Below are 13,840 nucleotides of genomic sequence, written 5' to 3' on the forward strand. Positions count from 1 at the left end.
CTCCACCCTCCCTCAGGTCAGCAGAACCTTCATCATCACAGCCTTCGTCTTCCAGCAGAGAGAGAAACAACCTGAGCAGAAACAGTCTGTCCATCACCTCCTCAGCACAGTTACTGAACGCTTCCTATGTCGACAAAAAGCAGCCAGCAATAAATAGACAGCACAGGCTAAAATATTGACTTAAACAGTAAGTTTTTAACGTAGACGTTGAACAGAGGTAAGCTGATGATGCCTGATTCCAGTTTTACAGAAGCTAGCTGGTGCGACACATGCAAGCTTTGCTGGGTCGAGGTCAGACGATGGGGGGGGGGCTCCTTCTCCTCTGCTTCCTCTCTGAGAAGGAAGGAAGGATGACAGGATGGAGGTGAAGAGAGAGGCAAGACAACATGAGGAGAAGACTTCTGGATGAGAAGAAGACACAAAATATAAGGAGCAAATGGGAGTGAAAGGGAGACGATGAGAAAACAGAAGAGACAGGGATGAACATAAGTCAGGAAGGGAAGGAGTCCAAGAGAGGGGCTGTGGGAAAGGGCAATATGAAGGGAGGGAGACGTCAGTTAGATAAACAGATGAATATTAGGAAGAAGAGAAAGTCAGCAGAGAGAACCGACTTGGAGTAAACACAGAGGCTCTGCCTGCAAAACAACGGTGTGGTTTTCAACCAGAGTGGGAAAGAAAATCTTAAATTACATTCACAACCACACATATGGAAATAAACAAAGACGAGGCTTGAAAAAGGAAACAGAACAAACTGAAAGAGATGAAAACATAAATCTAGCACATCTGGGTTCTGGTGCCACAGACAGATCTTCTAACTTAGTTCATAAACGATTGCAAATATCTGTTCCATCAGGATTTATGCTGTGACCTTAATATAAATCAAGGTCACAGCGGAATTTATTAGTCAACTCTGGAAGCTATCAGGGGGGGGGGCACGGTGGTGCACTGGGCAGCGCTGTCGCTGCAAAGCAAGACGGTTCTGGGTTCGAGTCCCACTACAGCACAACAACAACATACAGGTATATTCTAGCATACATTGTAAGTTTGCACCTCCTGATCTGAACTCTGTGTTCATGTGAAGCCAGATAAAATATTACATGCACCTCCTCTGCTAATGGCATGTAGCTAACTGATACCCCGAAGTCACAATAGTCAAGATCAGACAGGATTTTGTTTCTGTTTTACGTTCAATACGGCAAAAGGCTGACCTTAATGCCGTAAAAGAACATCTGCAGCAGCACAAAGTAAAACATGCAGGGAAAGACACTGAATGTGTGTCCTGTAACATCCCAGCCTCCTCATGCAAAAATGAATATAAAACCAGGTAAATAAACCAGGAAAAACTGAAAGAGACTAGAAGACTAATCTATCCTGTTGTTCAAACACATCCATCACCACACGTTCAACCTTCATTCGTGGTTTTAAAGGGAGAATGCTTTTCCTCCTACCCATAACGGCCAAAACTTATTTTTTTGCCTACAAAATAGGTTCTTAATACCTAATAATCAAACTCCTTGCTATAACTAGAATGATTTGACAATTTTTATCTGTATGAATGATAAAAAAACAACAACACCAACGTCTTCTAACAGGACTGTAACAAGTGGTTGGAAGCAACTGTAAAGTTGATATCACTCGTGTTATAGCAGCATTAACTGAGTATAGTGTGTAAACTAGGTTCGACGTCCCCTGCCTGTTAAACACGGTATTCAGGGTGTGGGCTGAATATTTAACAAGCCAAAGCCCCGTCTTTACTTTAGAACTCAGATGCCAACATATGTTACATTGTTTTTCTACATCTGTATTTCATCCAGAAATGCGTAAACTTGTTTTCTTCTGCCGTTTTAACTGTTGTTTTCTTTCAGAGCACTTTTATATGACACGGGCCACATTTTTATTGTTCCATAACATTTTTCTGGCAGCTGCTTTATGATCTTTGATGAAGTTAAAGTGTTTCTCCTTCAGTCACATTGCATGCATTATAAAAATGGCTGGACAGACACTTCTTTATTTGGAAGGCGCAAAGAGAAGGAAAGAGAGAGACAATCAGCCTAAACACATTACAGTGGATTAGCCTGTTGAGGAATTCAGATCAGTAGGGGCTCCGCATGGAATAACCTCATTAATGGCCACATACTGTATAATAACTATGCACTATGACACACACACACACGGTCAAAATAAAAGTGTCTACATTCATCCATGACTTAAAACTCAGCATGTAATGACATGAAACAGAAGCTACACAATGAGCAACAATCCTTATCTACTGATTCTGAAGACAGGAAGTAGCACAAGTTAAAGGGAATTTCAGATAAATGTGATGGAATGACAGAGCTCTTTTGTCATGGATGTCTGAAATTTCTCTTTGTCCAGGGTGCTTGTCCTTCAGACGTCAAGAAAATCCAATGTAGTTCAGCCTTAAACCCTCAATGGAACCAGTGTTACTGTTTCCAGTGCACCAAATGCTAATAGTCCTGACTAATGGGCTCTTATGATCAGAGACACGCCGAAGTCTGACTACAACAACTCTCTATCACATATATTATAAATGTGTGTATTTCACACACATTTCTAATTTAAATTATATATATATATATATACACACACACATACAGTATATATTTATATATGAATTCAATACGAATGGTAGAAACGAATAAGCTTCTGATGTTGTTAACGAACCACTTCATCATTTTAAAATGATCCCTCTGCATACAGGCACATGGATCTCCTGATTGATCTAAATGGATAATCTAATTTAGCGAGGCCTGCATAGAAGGACAGTGAGCGTTTACAACACAGATCCACACACTCCGGTCATTATCTTTCTGTACCAGCAGCACTAAACTGGGCTAATATGGAACTGATTATATTACTGCAGCAATTACAGACCACAGAACCAGAGGTTCACAATGAATGAGCAGCAGAGCTGGAGGCTGAGAGCTTAGTGGTGGATGACATCTATTCATGACATGTTTGGCATTGTTGAGTACAACACCCTAAGCACTTCAAGCTGATGTCCAATGCTGCAGAATTTCAACCGTGACTCCTCCAGGAGCCCCCTTTCAGGTTTCTCAGATGACTTCACTCTGCATTCATTCATGTGTCACACACCATGTAGTACCGACTCTGCTCTATTCAGCATTTTTGGTTTTCAAATAAGCACAAAAATACCTGGTGGTATTTTTTTAGGACCACATCTACGGGTACAGAAAACATCTATTTTATTATTGCGGTCGCCATATATAAGATGTGTAGACATTCCTGTCTTAGAGCGCTGACTACAGGATCACGGATGTGGATGAGAGATTGTGTTAAAGACAACATGTTGGGGTCCTCCTGTCCTGAGGAGGTTCTACCCTGGAGAGACAAGTACCCAAAACAGGACAGGATACTACGCATCAGAAGTATAGATAAAGTAGATTCTAGCAGAACCTAGTACTATCTACAAAAATTTAGTTAGTACCTTGAAAACACAAACCTGTACAACCCCCCCCCCCCCTCTAACTAGCGACCACATTTGATAACTCGAGGATCTGTTTCTGATGTCTGAAACACAAAAGTGTCCTTAACTTGACTCCCATCACACTGAGAGCAGATGTGAAGCCGAGTAGAGGGAGCACAGATGCGTTGGCAGCGGTAATATCAAGCTGTGGATTTCTAGTGAGCCACAAGCCTTCAATTTCAACAGGGAGAAAAAAGAAGAGATGCAGAAATGGAAGAAGAAAAAAACTAAAGGGAGAAGGAGGATTTTTCCAGGAGCTGAAATGATAAATATGGCTGAGCCCATGTGGACAGATATAGCTCCAGTCAGTCCCGCTGCATTCACAGACCTTAGGAGCATGCATGTCAGCGTTAAAACGTGTACACAGCATAAAGCAGAACAAAGGTAGCTTCACTCTCAGAGAAGGCAAGTAATGTAAATGTGAGGAGGACTAAATCTGTCCTGAAAACAGCTCAAAACATTTTCACAAAGTTGCTCGGGTGTGGGGATTTATTCTGTTCATAGCCGAACACTCAATATGACGCTAAGGTCAAGAGTAGTCAGATTAAACTACCACAAACTCAGCAACCAGCCACAGAGTATTTAAAGCCCAGTGCTGAATAATGTAATGTGATGTTTATTCTGATCATAAAAATGGACGCATGGAATCGATATTGTTTGGAAACTTAGCTCAGTCTTTTTGCTAAGCTAAAATAAACTTAACACACTCACGTACTCGATCAAACAGTGGAATCAATCTTCCTATTATTTAATTTGGGCAGAGCATGAAGGAAAGTCATCCCTCTTTGAAACATTTCCTTCCATGTCAGACTATCGATCGAGATGAAAGGTCCTGTCTGGCTGCTCTTTCTATCTTTGCAATGAGAAATGAATGAGGACAGGACATAAAGAGGCAACATCTCCTCTCCATGATCCTACTCACAAATGCTTAAAAGCTCTCACTGTCTCACTGTGAACCACAAGGCCATAAATGGACATGATAAATACATAAAGAATGTGGTCAGATAACAGCTCAATGCCATCATTTCTTCCTCCTCTACTTGTATCTTCCTTCTTTTTGACTTCCTGACTGGCTATCTCGCCGTCCCTCGTCTCTGTTTTCTGACTGACCGTCTGGCTCTTGCTCTCCGACACTGGAACACGACCTTTATAACCTCACTATGTCCTCTCAACACCTGCATGGTCAGCAGGAAAAGCGGACTGCCTGGATATGCTAAAAACTCATTAGAGAAATTAACAAATAGGAAATTGCTTGAGTTCAAATGAGTGATAAAGAATAATGTAACAGCAAACGGTATGTTCATGTATTTATTAAAACTATAAAGCACAAAAGAATGAAGCTACTCTCACGTGCAGTTCTATATAGAGGCATAGCAGTAGGTGAATTTTTAAAATTTTTTTAAAACTAATGCAGCAAAACACCCCTCCCATGATCAGCTGCTACTCCAGAACCAGATGTAGCCAAGTTGGCCAAACTTGATTTAATAATAGTTCTGGAGAAGTTTGAAAGTTGTGTGAACTGTGAAGAAAAAAGTAGTTTCAAACTGCTGATGGTTGTAAATATTTTCAGCTGAACTCTAGTTACCAGATAATCACCAACTACATCTTTTCATATTGTGTCTTTATTTTTTTTAATATATAAATACTATAGAGATGTGCTGATATAGTAATGATAAGTATTGGAATGCACAAGCAGTACTGGTACTGCTATCACTGATTAGTGATTGTACATGTAGTAACTTAGCAGGGAGGAAGAAGAACACGTAGAACTCTTCATCCACCAAACTGGCTGCTCCAAACTCCTGAATGGTCGTCGTGCGCTAGACGGACTCATATCATGTCCGATCTTCTCATATCTTGGTTTTAACTTCAACCTCTGTGTGTATAGGTGCAGATAGCTCTGATGTCTATGGTCTGGATGTGCTAGCATTCTTTAGGGTTCCTCCCATCATCCAGCTGTCCTTTCTTTGCTCTCCTCCATCTCCTCTCCCCTCCTGTCTGAAACGGGGCAGTGCTCCTAGCAACGAGCCTTACATGGACTCAAGACAGAAACACTCATCAATCACTCGACACAAGTTTACATTCATTTACAGCTGCATCACCATTCCTGCTGGACAAACTCTACTCACTGTGGTTACTTAACGTCTCCTGGACCACAACACGGGAAAAGATGGAGTCGGATGGTAGAGTAAAAACAAACACTTGTCGTCACCTTGAAGACTCCTGAAGTTAAACCTAAATGATTTTTCCAAAATAATTGTTACAGGTAAAATTAAATGACCTGTAACTGCAGATATTTCCTGATTTCTTGAACAGACAGGATCACATTTAAGCTTCTTTCTTCACCTTTTCGAAGAGGTTCTAATGAAACAACAAGATGGCTTTGACAGTGAGGCCTACAGCACTAACTAGCATACCATGCTGCCATGAAAGAGCTGTTGTCATTTCCTATATTTTAATAAATCACTACAGTTGGTCAATAATGATGACGGCAGAAACAAAATGTTTGGGGCAACCTTAAATTTATGCTGCATCTGTGTAGGTAACTAGTCAGCACGACCTGTTAACATTACTGTAGTCATTTATTTATGGGGCCTATAATAAGACCATTTTCTATTTTTTGAGTTGTGTGCTCTCAAACATATCATGTGTTTCTTGAATGCTGTCTTTATTTGTATCAAACCCTGAAGGTAAAGGCCTACAGACGGCCGCTGAAGCACATTTATAGGTTTCTATTCTGACGCCATTCATAATTGATTAGTGAACAAGCCTCTCGATATCTCTCCCACTACTGAATCACACAAACGCTGCAAATCAATGGGAACAAATGTGAGTGTGAGAGGGAGAAGGTGCTAAAGAGACCCAGTTGTTTCACTGTGTTACTAATATTATGATGAAATATAATTACCTGTCATAAGAAAACCCGCACATGATGGCAAATGTTTCATGATTAATACACAATAAATAGCACTACAAAATATTTTCACTTTCAATTAAGACCCTTGACAATGTTAGATACTATTTTACTCGACGTATTAATATTATATCAAGTGGTTCCCGATAGCACATAAACAAAAGAAAATAATCAATGAATAATCATATTGTTATTGGGCCAACTGTCACCACTGTTAATTTCTGAAATTCATGCAAAAGTCATATTTATTTTGTATTATCTCTGAATCAGTGAACAGTTTATGGTTGGTTCCATCAGAATATTCTGAAGCGAAAGACCTCAGTCTGCCTGTCTGACTTTAATTTGTCTGCTTTGAAAACAATTCCTCTGATCCATTTCAATCTTGTCAAGTGAGTTTCTGGGCGTCTAGAAAAAATAACCTCTTGACTGTGGTGCGATTTAAGTGTGTGTCATGCTCAGTATTTAAATGATGTTATGTCATATGTTTAAGACATTTCGAGTGGACCCTGGAATAGATCGGGTCCGATATGGTCAAGACACTTTTATGTAACATCAAATCACAGCGAGATAAACTTCATGGTACTTTAAAAAAAAGACACCATACAGTACTTTTAAATTACAGAGCGCCAATGTTCCCAATTTAGTATGAAACATTATGATCAAGATTAATTTTACTGACTTCAAGCAACACTGCAGAACTGTACTTTACTGCCACGTTGATGACTAGTTTATGAGGTATCCGACTGAATGCTGAAAATCGGACCTCATTAGTTCAGTTTGACAGCATCACTTCGTCTGGGTGTGTGTGTGTAGAGGTAGGGGCGAGACACAATCCTGTTCACCTCAGTTTCAGTAGGAACCAGTTCCAGGAGAAACAATGACGATGGATCTGTGTGACTCTCTATAGCATCTCATCTCCTCTCCTGCGTCACTTCCTCTCTGTGTGTCACACACACAAACAAAACATTTGTCTCAAGTCAGCTCGGCTGCGTGGCTCCAAAGAGCTTTTATTGTTGTCGTGTCACGACACGGACGAAATATAAAGACAGCAGACGAGGGGTCAGTGCAGGAAAGTCCACATCTCCACATCACTGGCACGAAGCAGCGCAAAGCAAAAAAAGTTAAAGGCACTCATTATCGTGACCCTCAGTGGTCCAGTGACGCTGCCTGGGTCCTATGAATAGTCGGTTCAAAGCGTTGACATCACAGAGGAATCACTTTACTGATTCTGCCACAAAACAAAAGCTGATCTACTGCTGGGACTTTCTGGATAATCACTTATTTCAGTCCCTTCAGTCGGTTCGCTCTGAGTCACACAGCTGACAGTCAGTCCAACAGCCACCAATTGTCTCAATAAAAAAACTCAAGTTTTACTAGACTTGCATTAAAAGCCAGTCGACTCAATGGAAAGCCCCCAAAATGTAAGAAAATGTATTTTTTAAAAGAGATCTGTGTCTAATTATGCCGATTGTGAAATAGGTGCATCATAATGTGTTGCCTCACTATAATCAGAGTATGTGTTAAAAATGACACATAACACCCCCAGGGTGACACAGACCAGAGAAATAATGCTCCTAGTGATGTGAAGAAGCCGTGTGATGAAGCAACAGTGATGAGTCAGTCAGGTGTGAGGCCAAAACATGAAGCAACACTCAGGAAATCACCCATTTTCTCAACCAACATGAAGATGTTTATAGTAACTGATGGAGCAGAACACTGGTAATATATAGATAATTATTATAATAAGAGACTTACGTTCTGCTCTTGCAGCATCCGTACATCCCGGCCATGTTCCATACGAAGGAAAACTTTTCCCGAAACAAAGCAAGCCTTCCTCCCGTCTTAAAAAATAAATGTTTTTGCTGGTTAGTCCAAGAATTTCATATAAAAATCTTCGACTTTAACACTCACTGTGCGTTCTTCCTGAAAGAACTATGTCTCATCTCTCTTTGTAAGAGAGGATGACACTCTGGGGTGGACGTTCTCCCTCTTCACCAGTCAAACCAGCTTCTGAAGTTCTTCTTTCTGAGCTCCATTAAAAGTCATTCAGCCCCATTTCCTAAACTCTGGCAGCAAAAACTAACAGGATGACAAATATCCCATAAGAAGCACTGAATTATGGGAAAAAAGTTTTTAAAAAGATCCTGTTAAAATGAATGTAGATTTTGAGTGTCCTTTCCACAGAACTGGATCAGAATGAGGAGGAACCCGTGGATGGGTTTACTAGTGGAGGTGAGAAACTAAACTGACTAAATGCATGACTGGATGAAGGCTGCGTGCCTCCTCTTCTCCCGATCAGCGCGGCTGGTAAAGCAGCAGAGGGAGGAGGAGGAGGAGGAGGAGGAGGAGGAGGAAGGAACGGCTGGGGGAGGAAGGAGGGCGAGGAGGGAGGAGTCAGGGGGGAGACTGCCTCCTCTTCTGACTTCTCCACCTGCTTTATTTAGTGTTCGGATAAAAGTTTTTAAAAAAGATTTCTATTGTAAAGTGATAAGAAAAAAAAGTTTTTAATTTCTTTGATAAAAATCTGGCTTAAATATACATTGACTGAAATTTTGCAACTTCGATGGACATACAGTATTTGACGAGTAATTTTTGGTATAAAAAGGATTTTTATTGTAAAGCGGAAAAAGCAACAAGATGGACAAGACAAACACGTTTCGGACGTATTAAGGCAGGTAAAGGCCAGTAAATCAACAAATACTGACTGTTTTCCAGCTACACAGGAACACACTGCTCTCCGTATCCAGTAAAAGGGCCATCAAAAATTGACTGTCCCTGGACACTGAGTTGGTCTACTTTCACAAATGGATTAGCATGTTCAAAATCAATCAATACCCTGTACTAATTGATGGCAGCATTGATTTTCTGAGTTGACGGGACCTCCATAACGGATGTTTGATTCACCATTCTCAGTAAATGTGAAAGCTGCATGAAGTCAGAAGTGTTGAATTTCAGGAGTATCTGAGCGAACGTTTGTAATGACTTCATGTCCAACGTCAAGTCGTCCGCTGAATATTTAGAGAACGACAGAGTCTGGTGCTAAACGCTGCACTTGTCTCAGTCGGGAGGTTAGCAGTCGCACAACATCCTGTTACAGCTAATCCGTGTAAGTAGGGAGCTTATCAACCTATAGCTTCTACAGCCTACTGGTGTGGCGGTGTGTGTGTGTGTGTATGGTGACCTCAGGGTTGACCTTCAGACTCCCCACTATTAGTTCCTCTCATACTCGAGAGACTAGAGATTATTTTTGTGAGCTGACAATAACAACATGTTAGATCCCTGGAGTCAGATTTGATTCTTAGACATTATCTATGACGGGGCACGTCTCAAAACGTAGGAGGATTAGTGAGACTTTTGGTGAAAGTTTAAAGAATTACCGGTTAGAAAATTCTTTAAATCCCAAGAACAACTCTGGACCAAATCCTGTTACACAACAACATAAGGCATAATCTCAGAGTTGTGGCAGCAACATGAAAGACAAACGCATCTAAAATCATATTAATCATCAAACCTCTCATTAAAAGCAGTTCGTTAAAAACTGCGTGTTGTCTGTAATTTAAACATGTTGAAACTAATTTGAGCTGTGTCTGTGTGTGTGTGTGTGTGTGTGTGTGTGTGTGTGTGTGTGTGTGTGTGTGTGTGTGTGTGTGTGTGTGTAAACACAGACTGAGTGGGTCCATCGGTTCCACAGCTCAGCAGCTCCGTTTCAGCAGCATAACAAACACAACACCCAGTCGCTGAGATCGGTTTTGGCACGTCAGGGTTCAAACATTCCTTGACAAGCACATACACATACACACACACACACACACACACACACACACACACACACACACACCACTGGTGCTCTCAGGAGACCCGTCTGTCACATGACATTGACGACGAATCAACAGGAAGAACCCTCTCAAGGTGAAGCGGTGTCGATAGAGGAGCTCCATCCTTTTTGATCCAAGTATTAATGGATGTTTCCACTCAGACGTTTGGTGCTGCCTCAGCTGCGATACTCATTTCAGGAACCACTGGATCCTGGGATTCCCCACACTGACTTTTCTGCCTCCAGAGCAAGAATGTCCGACAATTAGGAAATTAAATAAACCAGTCACATAATTTTGCAGCAGTACAAGAGCATGATCTCATTTTTTTCCCCAGGAGAAAACAATTCTCACGTCTTTCAGTTTGATTTCTTGGTGCTGCAGTCAGTAGGAATGTTCTGTGTTGCATAACACGGACAGAATTATTATCAAAAGAGAATATTAGGCAAAAAGCTCTTAAATGAAAGAACTCTAACATACATACAGGCTGGTTTGTCTCGCAGGAAACAGGTCAAGCCATTTAAACTGGATACGTTTGCATTGCACTGGTGAAGGCAGTGATTGAGCAATGCAGCAACAGACCTTTGTTGAAAACCAGTTTTCAAAAAGAAAAAAAAAATGGAGCTCTCTAGTAAAAAAAGAGCTGGCATATAAACAATCATCTGAGGAAAATGACACTCACAGAGTAAGCTAAAATTCAATTTGTACCGATGAAAATACAATAAAATATATTGGTTCATATCAGCACTTATTGTTTGTGTCTATAAGAATTTGAGAAACTGATCTTAGTTTTTGAGATCTTCTCTGGAAATCAAACAAAGCCCCAAGACGTCCAAACTGTAACCATGGAAATGGAAAGACTGGATATAAGAAATGTCCCATTGAGGCAACAGCCAACACTTCATTACTTTGTTGTTGTGTGAAAGCTCTCACCAAAAGATGCTAAGTTAAGTAAATATGAAGGTTATGTGCTAAAGATGCCAAAACAATCAGCTGAAAGGTGCTAAAAAGTCATGAACAGCTGAGAGTAAGCACGAGGTTAGGTAATAATTACCTCCAACTATTTCTTTCTTTTTTTTTCTGGTGGATTAGCCGGTTCGTTTTCAACAGGATTTTGTGGAAACTACAGGGTGGGTTTCCACGGTGACAGGTCATGGAATGGGAAGGAACCCATTTCATTCTGGTGAGGCTTCAGATAGAGGGGCACATGGGGACTTTTTCTTCCCTTTGTTGGGGTACAGGGGTGAAGACGACTAACTGACTGACTAATGAAGCCCTTTCCACAGAACTGTGTGTGGCGTGAGGGATGTGTCATACACACTGCACACACGTGTAGGCTTGTTCAGCTCTGGATGAGGTATGTGCTGTGTGTCATTCTGAAGCTTTCCCACCAACACAGCGTCTACATTAGCTGTGGCTATTTGCCCCATTGGAATCAGACACACCCACTCCGGGTGTGCTGCATTACCTTTTGAGTGGGAAAATGACCCAGACTGTGTTGAACTTAAATACACCCATGCGGAGGGAGATCTACAACCTCTGTTATACAATGTGGAACCCCTGGATCCTCGCTCCCTTTACCTCACAGTAAAATCAACAAGACGTACTTTTCACAGCTACTCAATATCCTGGTGGGTGTGTGTGACTCAGGGAGCAGAAGCCACGGCTGTGGATGAAGCATCAATCATACAGCTCTGTTTAGAGCGCCAAGAGGAACGCCACTGTTTCCTGTCAAACAAAAAAAATGTGGATATTGGCATTTCCTGGACTTGACAATCTCTCGCTCTCTCTCTCTCTGTGTGTGAAAATACCACTTTAAATTTTATTTGCCAGTTCTTTTAACCATAAATAGGTTTGTGAAAAGGAAGTTAATCACATGTATATACTGTATATGCTCATATGTATGTGCTCAAAGAGTCAGAACTTGATCTGCTGCTACTGAGAATGTCATGATAGACACTCAATTATTCATTCATTCGTTCATTCTCTCAGTCACTAACAGATGCCAGAGAACCAATGTCATGTGACCCACTGATCAATGAACAGGAAGATCCAGTGATATTATGTCAAACCATGGTGCTCTATGATTTTTAATGTAGTTTATAATATGGAAGACAACCGCATTAACTTCTTTAAATCATTACAACTTATTAAATTAGAGGAGATAAATAGACAGGCAGCACGGTGGTGCGCTGTCGCCGCACGGCAAGGCGTTTCTGGGTTCCAGTCCCGCTCTGTGCGGAGTTTGCATGCTCTCCCCGTGTCTGTGTGGGTTCTCAACGGGTTCTCCGGCTTCCTCCCACCCCCAAAAACACAGGCTTCAGGTTGAAACCTTCAGAGATTTCTGATTAAAATACTGTAAAAGACTTTTTATTCTGGAAGAACTTTCACACTAAGACTCTCAAACCTCCTCCAGCATCCCAGTCTGAAGTTACATTTATGGATTGATGGTAACAATGGGCCTTGGTTTCTTCCCTCCACTCGTTCTTCTTAATGGTTTCCATCCCTCCTCATCACTCCGTTCCCCTCTGCTGACTGGAGTTCCTCTCGCTCACCCCCAAAGTGTCCCGCCTCTCCCGATCCTCTGCTCCGTGGATTCTATCCATCTCCCATTCTCTCCAATCCAACATGAACAGGCATATCTAGATCTCTATGCAGAGGGGGAGGAGGAGGAGGAGGAAGAGGAGGAGGAGGAGGGGAGTCGCTCTGTGAATTCCTCCTCACATCTGGAAACCATCTTCCCTCTCCTTTCTCTCTCACCCCCTTCTCTCTATGCTGTAATGTAAATATCGCTGTAATCATATTCCTGCACACGCCTGTGTGTGTGTGTGTGCTCGTGTGTGTGTGTGTGTGTGTGTGTGTGTGTGTGTGTGTGTGTGTGTGTGTGTGTGTGTGTGTGTGTGTGAGAGAGAGAGAGCGAGAGAGAGGTTTTAGAAACAAACTGTTCCACAAAGCTAACGTCTATCCTTCATTGTCTTCATCTCAATCCGAGCTGAGGCTCGTGTGGCGATAAAGAACAAAACAACACACACACAGGAACAACTAGTGTGTGTGTGTGTGTGTGTGTGTGTGTGTGTGTGTGTGTGTGTGTGTGTGTGTGTGTGTGTGTGTGTGTGTGTGTGTGTTTGAAGCAACAGGAAGAACACGAGCTGCTAATTCAAAGGCTTTAAATGACTGATGATGACCTAATAACCTATAAATTGTGATTTCACAGAACACAAACACACAAATGCAGTTAAACTGCAGCTGGAATTAAGGTTTGGGAACGGATGGGTGTTGGTGACAGGCGGACAACACACCGCTGACCAGGTGTGTTTCCTTCTCTACCAGCAGATGTGTAGATATTTCAGGTTTTAATGGCACACTCTGCTTAGTTCGAATCATGCATGTACTGTGTTTGTGTGTACAGGCCCTGAACACACAAACACACACACACACACACACAACGATCAATCACCTAATAAATAAGTCCACAGTGGGTGATGTCTCCAGGCAACAATGGCTGTTTATTATAGTATGTCCCATCAATAAACAGGCAACTGCTGACAATTCTCTTTCTACTACTTTTCTTGTAGGTGATATAAATATTATAACATGGCAAATATG

General features: G+C 41.5%; 1 protein-coding gene across 6 annotated transcripts in view; it reads right to left on the reverse strand.

Annotated features, from left to right (window-relative positions):
- Positions 1-13,840, reverse strand: part of zgc:66433 (uncharacterized protein LOC321250 homolog) — a 37,426-nt gene that overhangs the window by 22,075 nt on the left and 1,511 nt on the right. For 2 of the 6 annotated variants that reach the window (XM_068325234.1, XM_068325232.1), the window contains exons 1-2: positions 8,334-8,734; positions 8,178-8,263 (exon numbers count right to left, since the gene is read on the reverse strand). The exons of 2 other annotated variants lie outside the window; for them this stretch is intronic. In XM_068325234.1, the coding sequence (XP_068181335.1) occupies positions 8,178-8,212 (35 nt within the window). In that variant the 5' untranslated portion in view covers positions 8,213-8,263; positions 8,334-8,734. Of the gene's footprint in view, positions 1-8,177; positions 8,735-13,840 lie in introns of those variants that run through there. 2 more of the 6 variants (XM_068325233.1, XM_068325231.1) reach the window with 1 other exon arrangement.

The sequence above is a fragment of the Antennarius striatus genome, chromosome 10 (assembly GCF_040054535.1).
Source record: "Antennarius striatus isolate MH-2024 chromosome 10, ASM4005453v1, whole genome shotgun sequence".
In the NCBI taxonomy this organism is placed as follows: Eukaryota; Metazoa; Chordata; class Actinopteri; order Lophiiformes; family Antennariidae; genus Antennarius; species Antennarius striatus.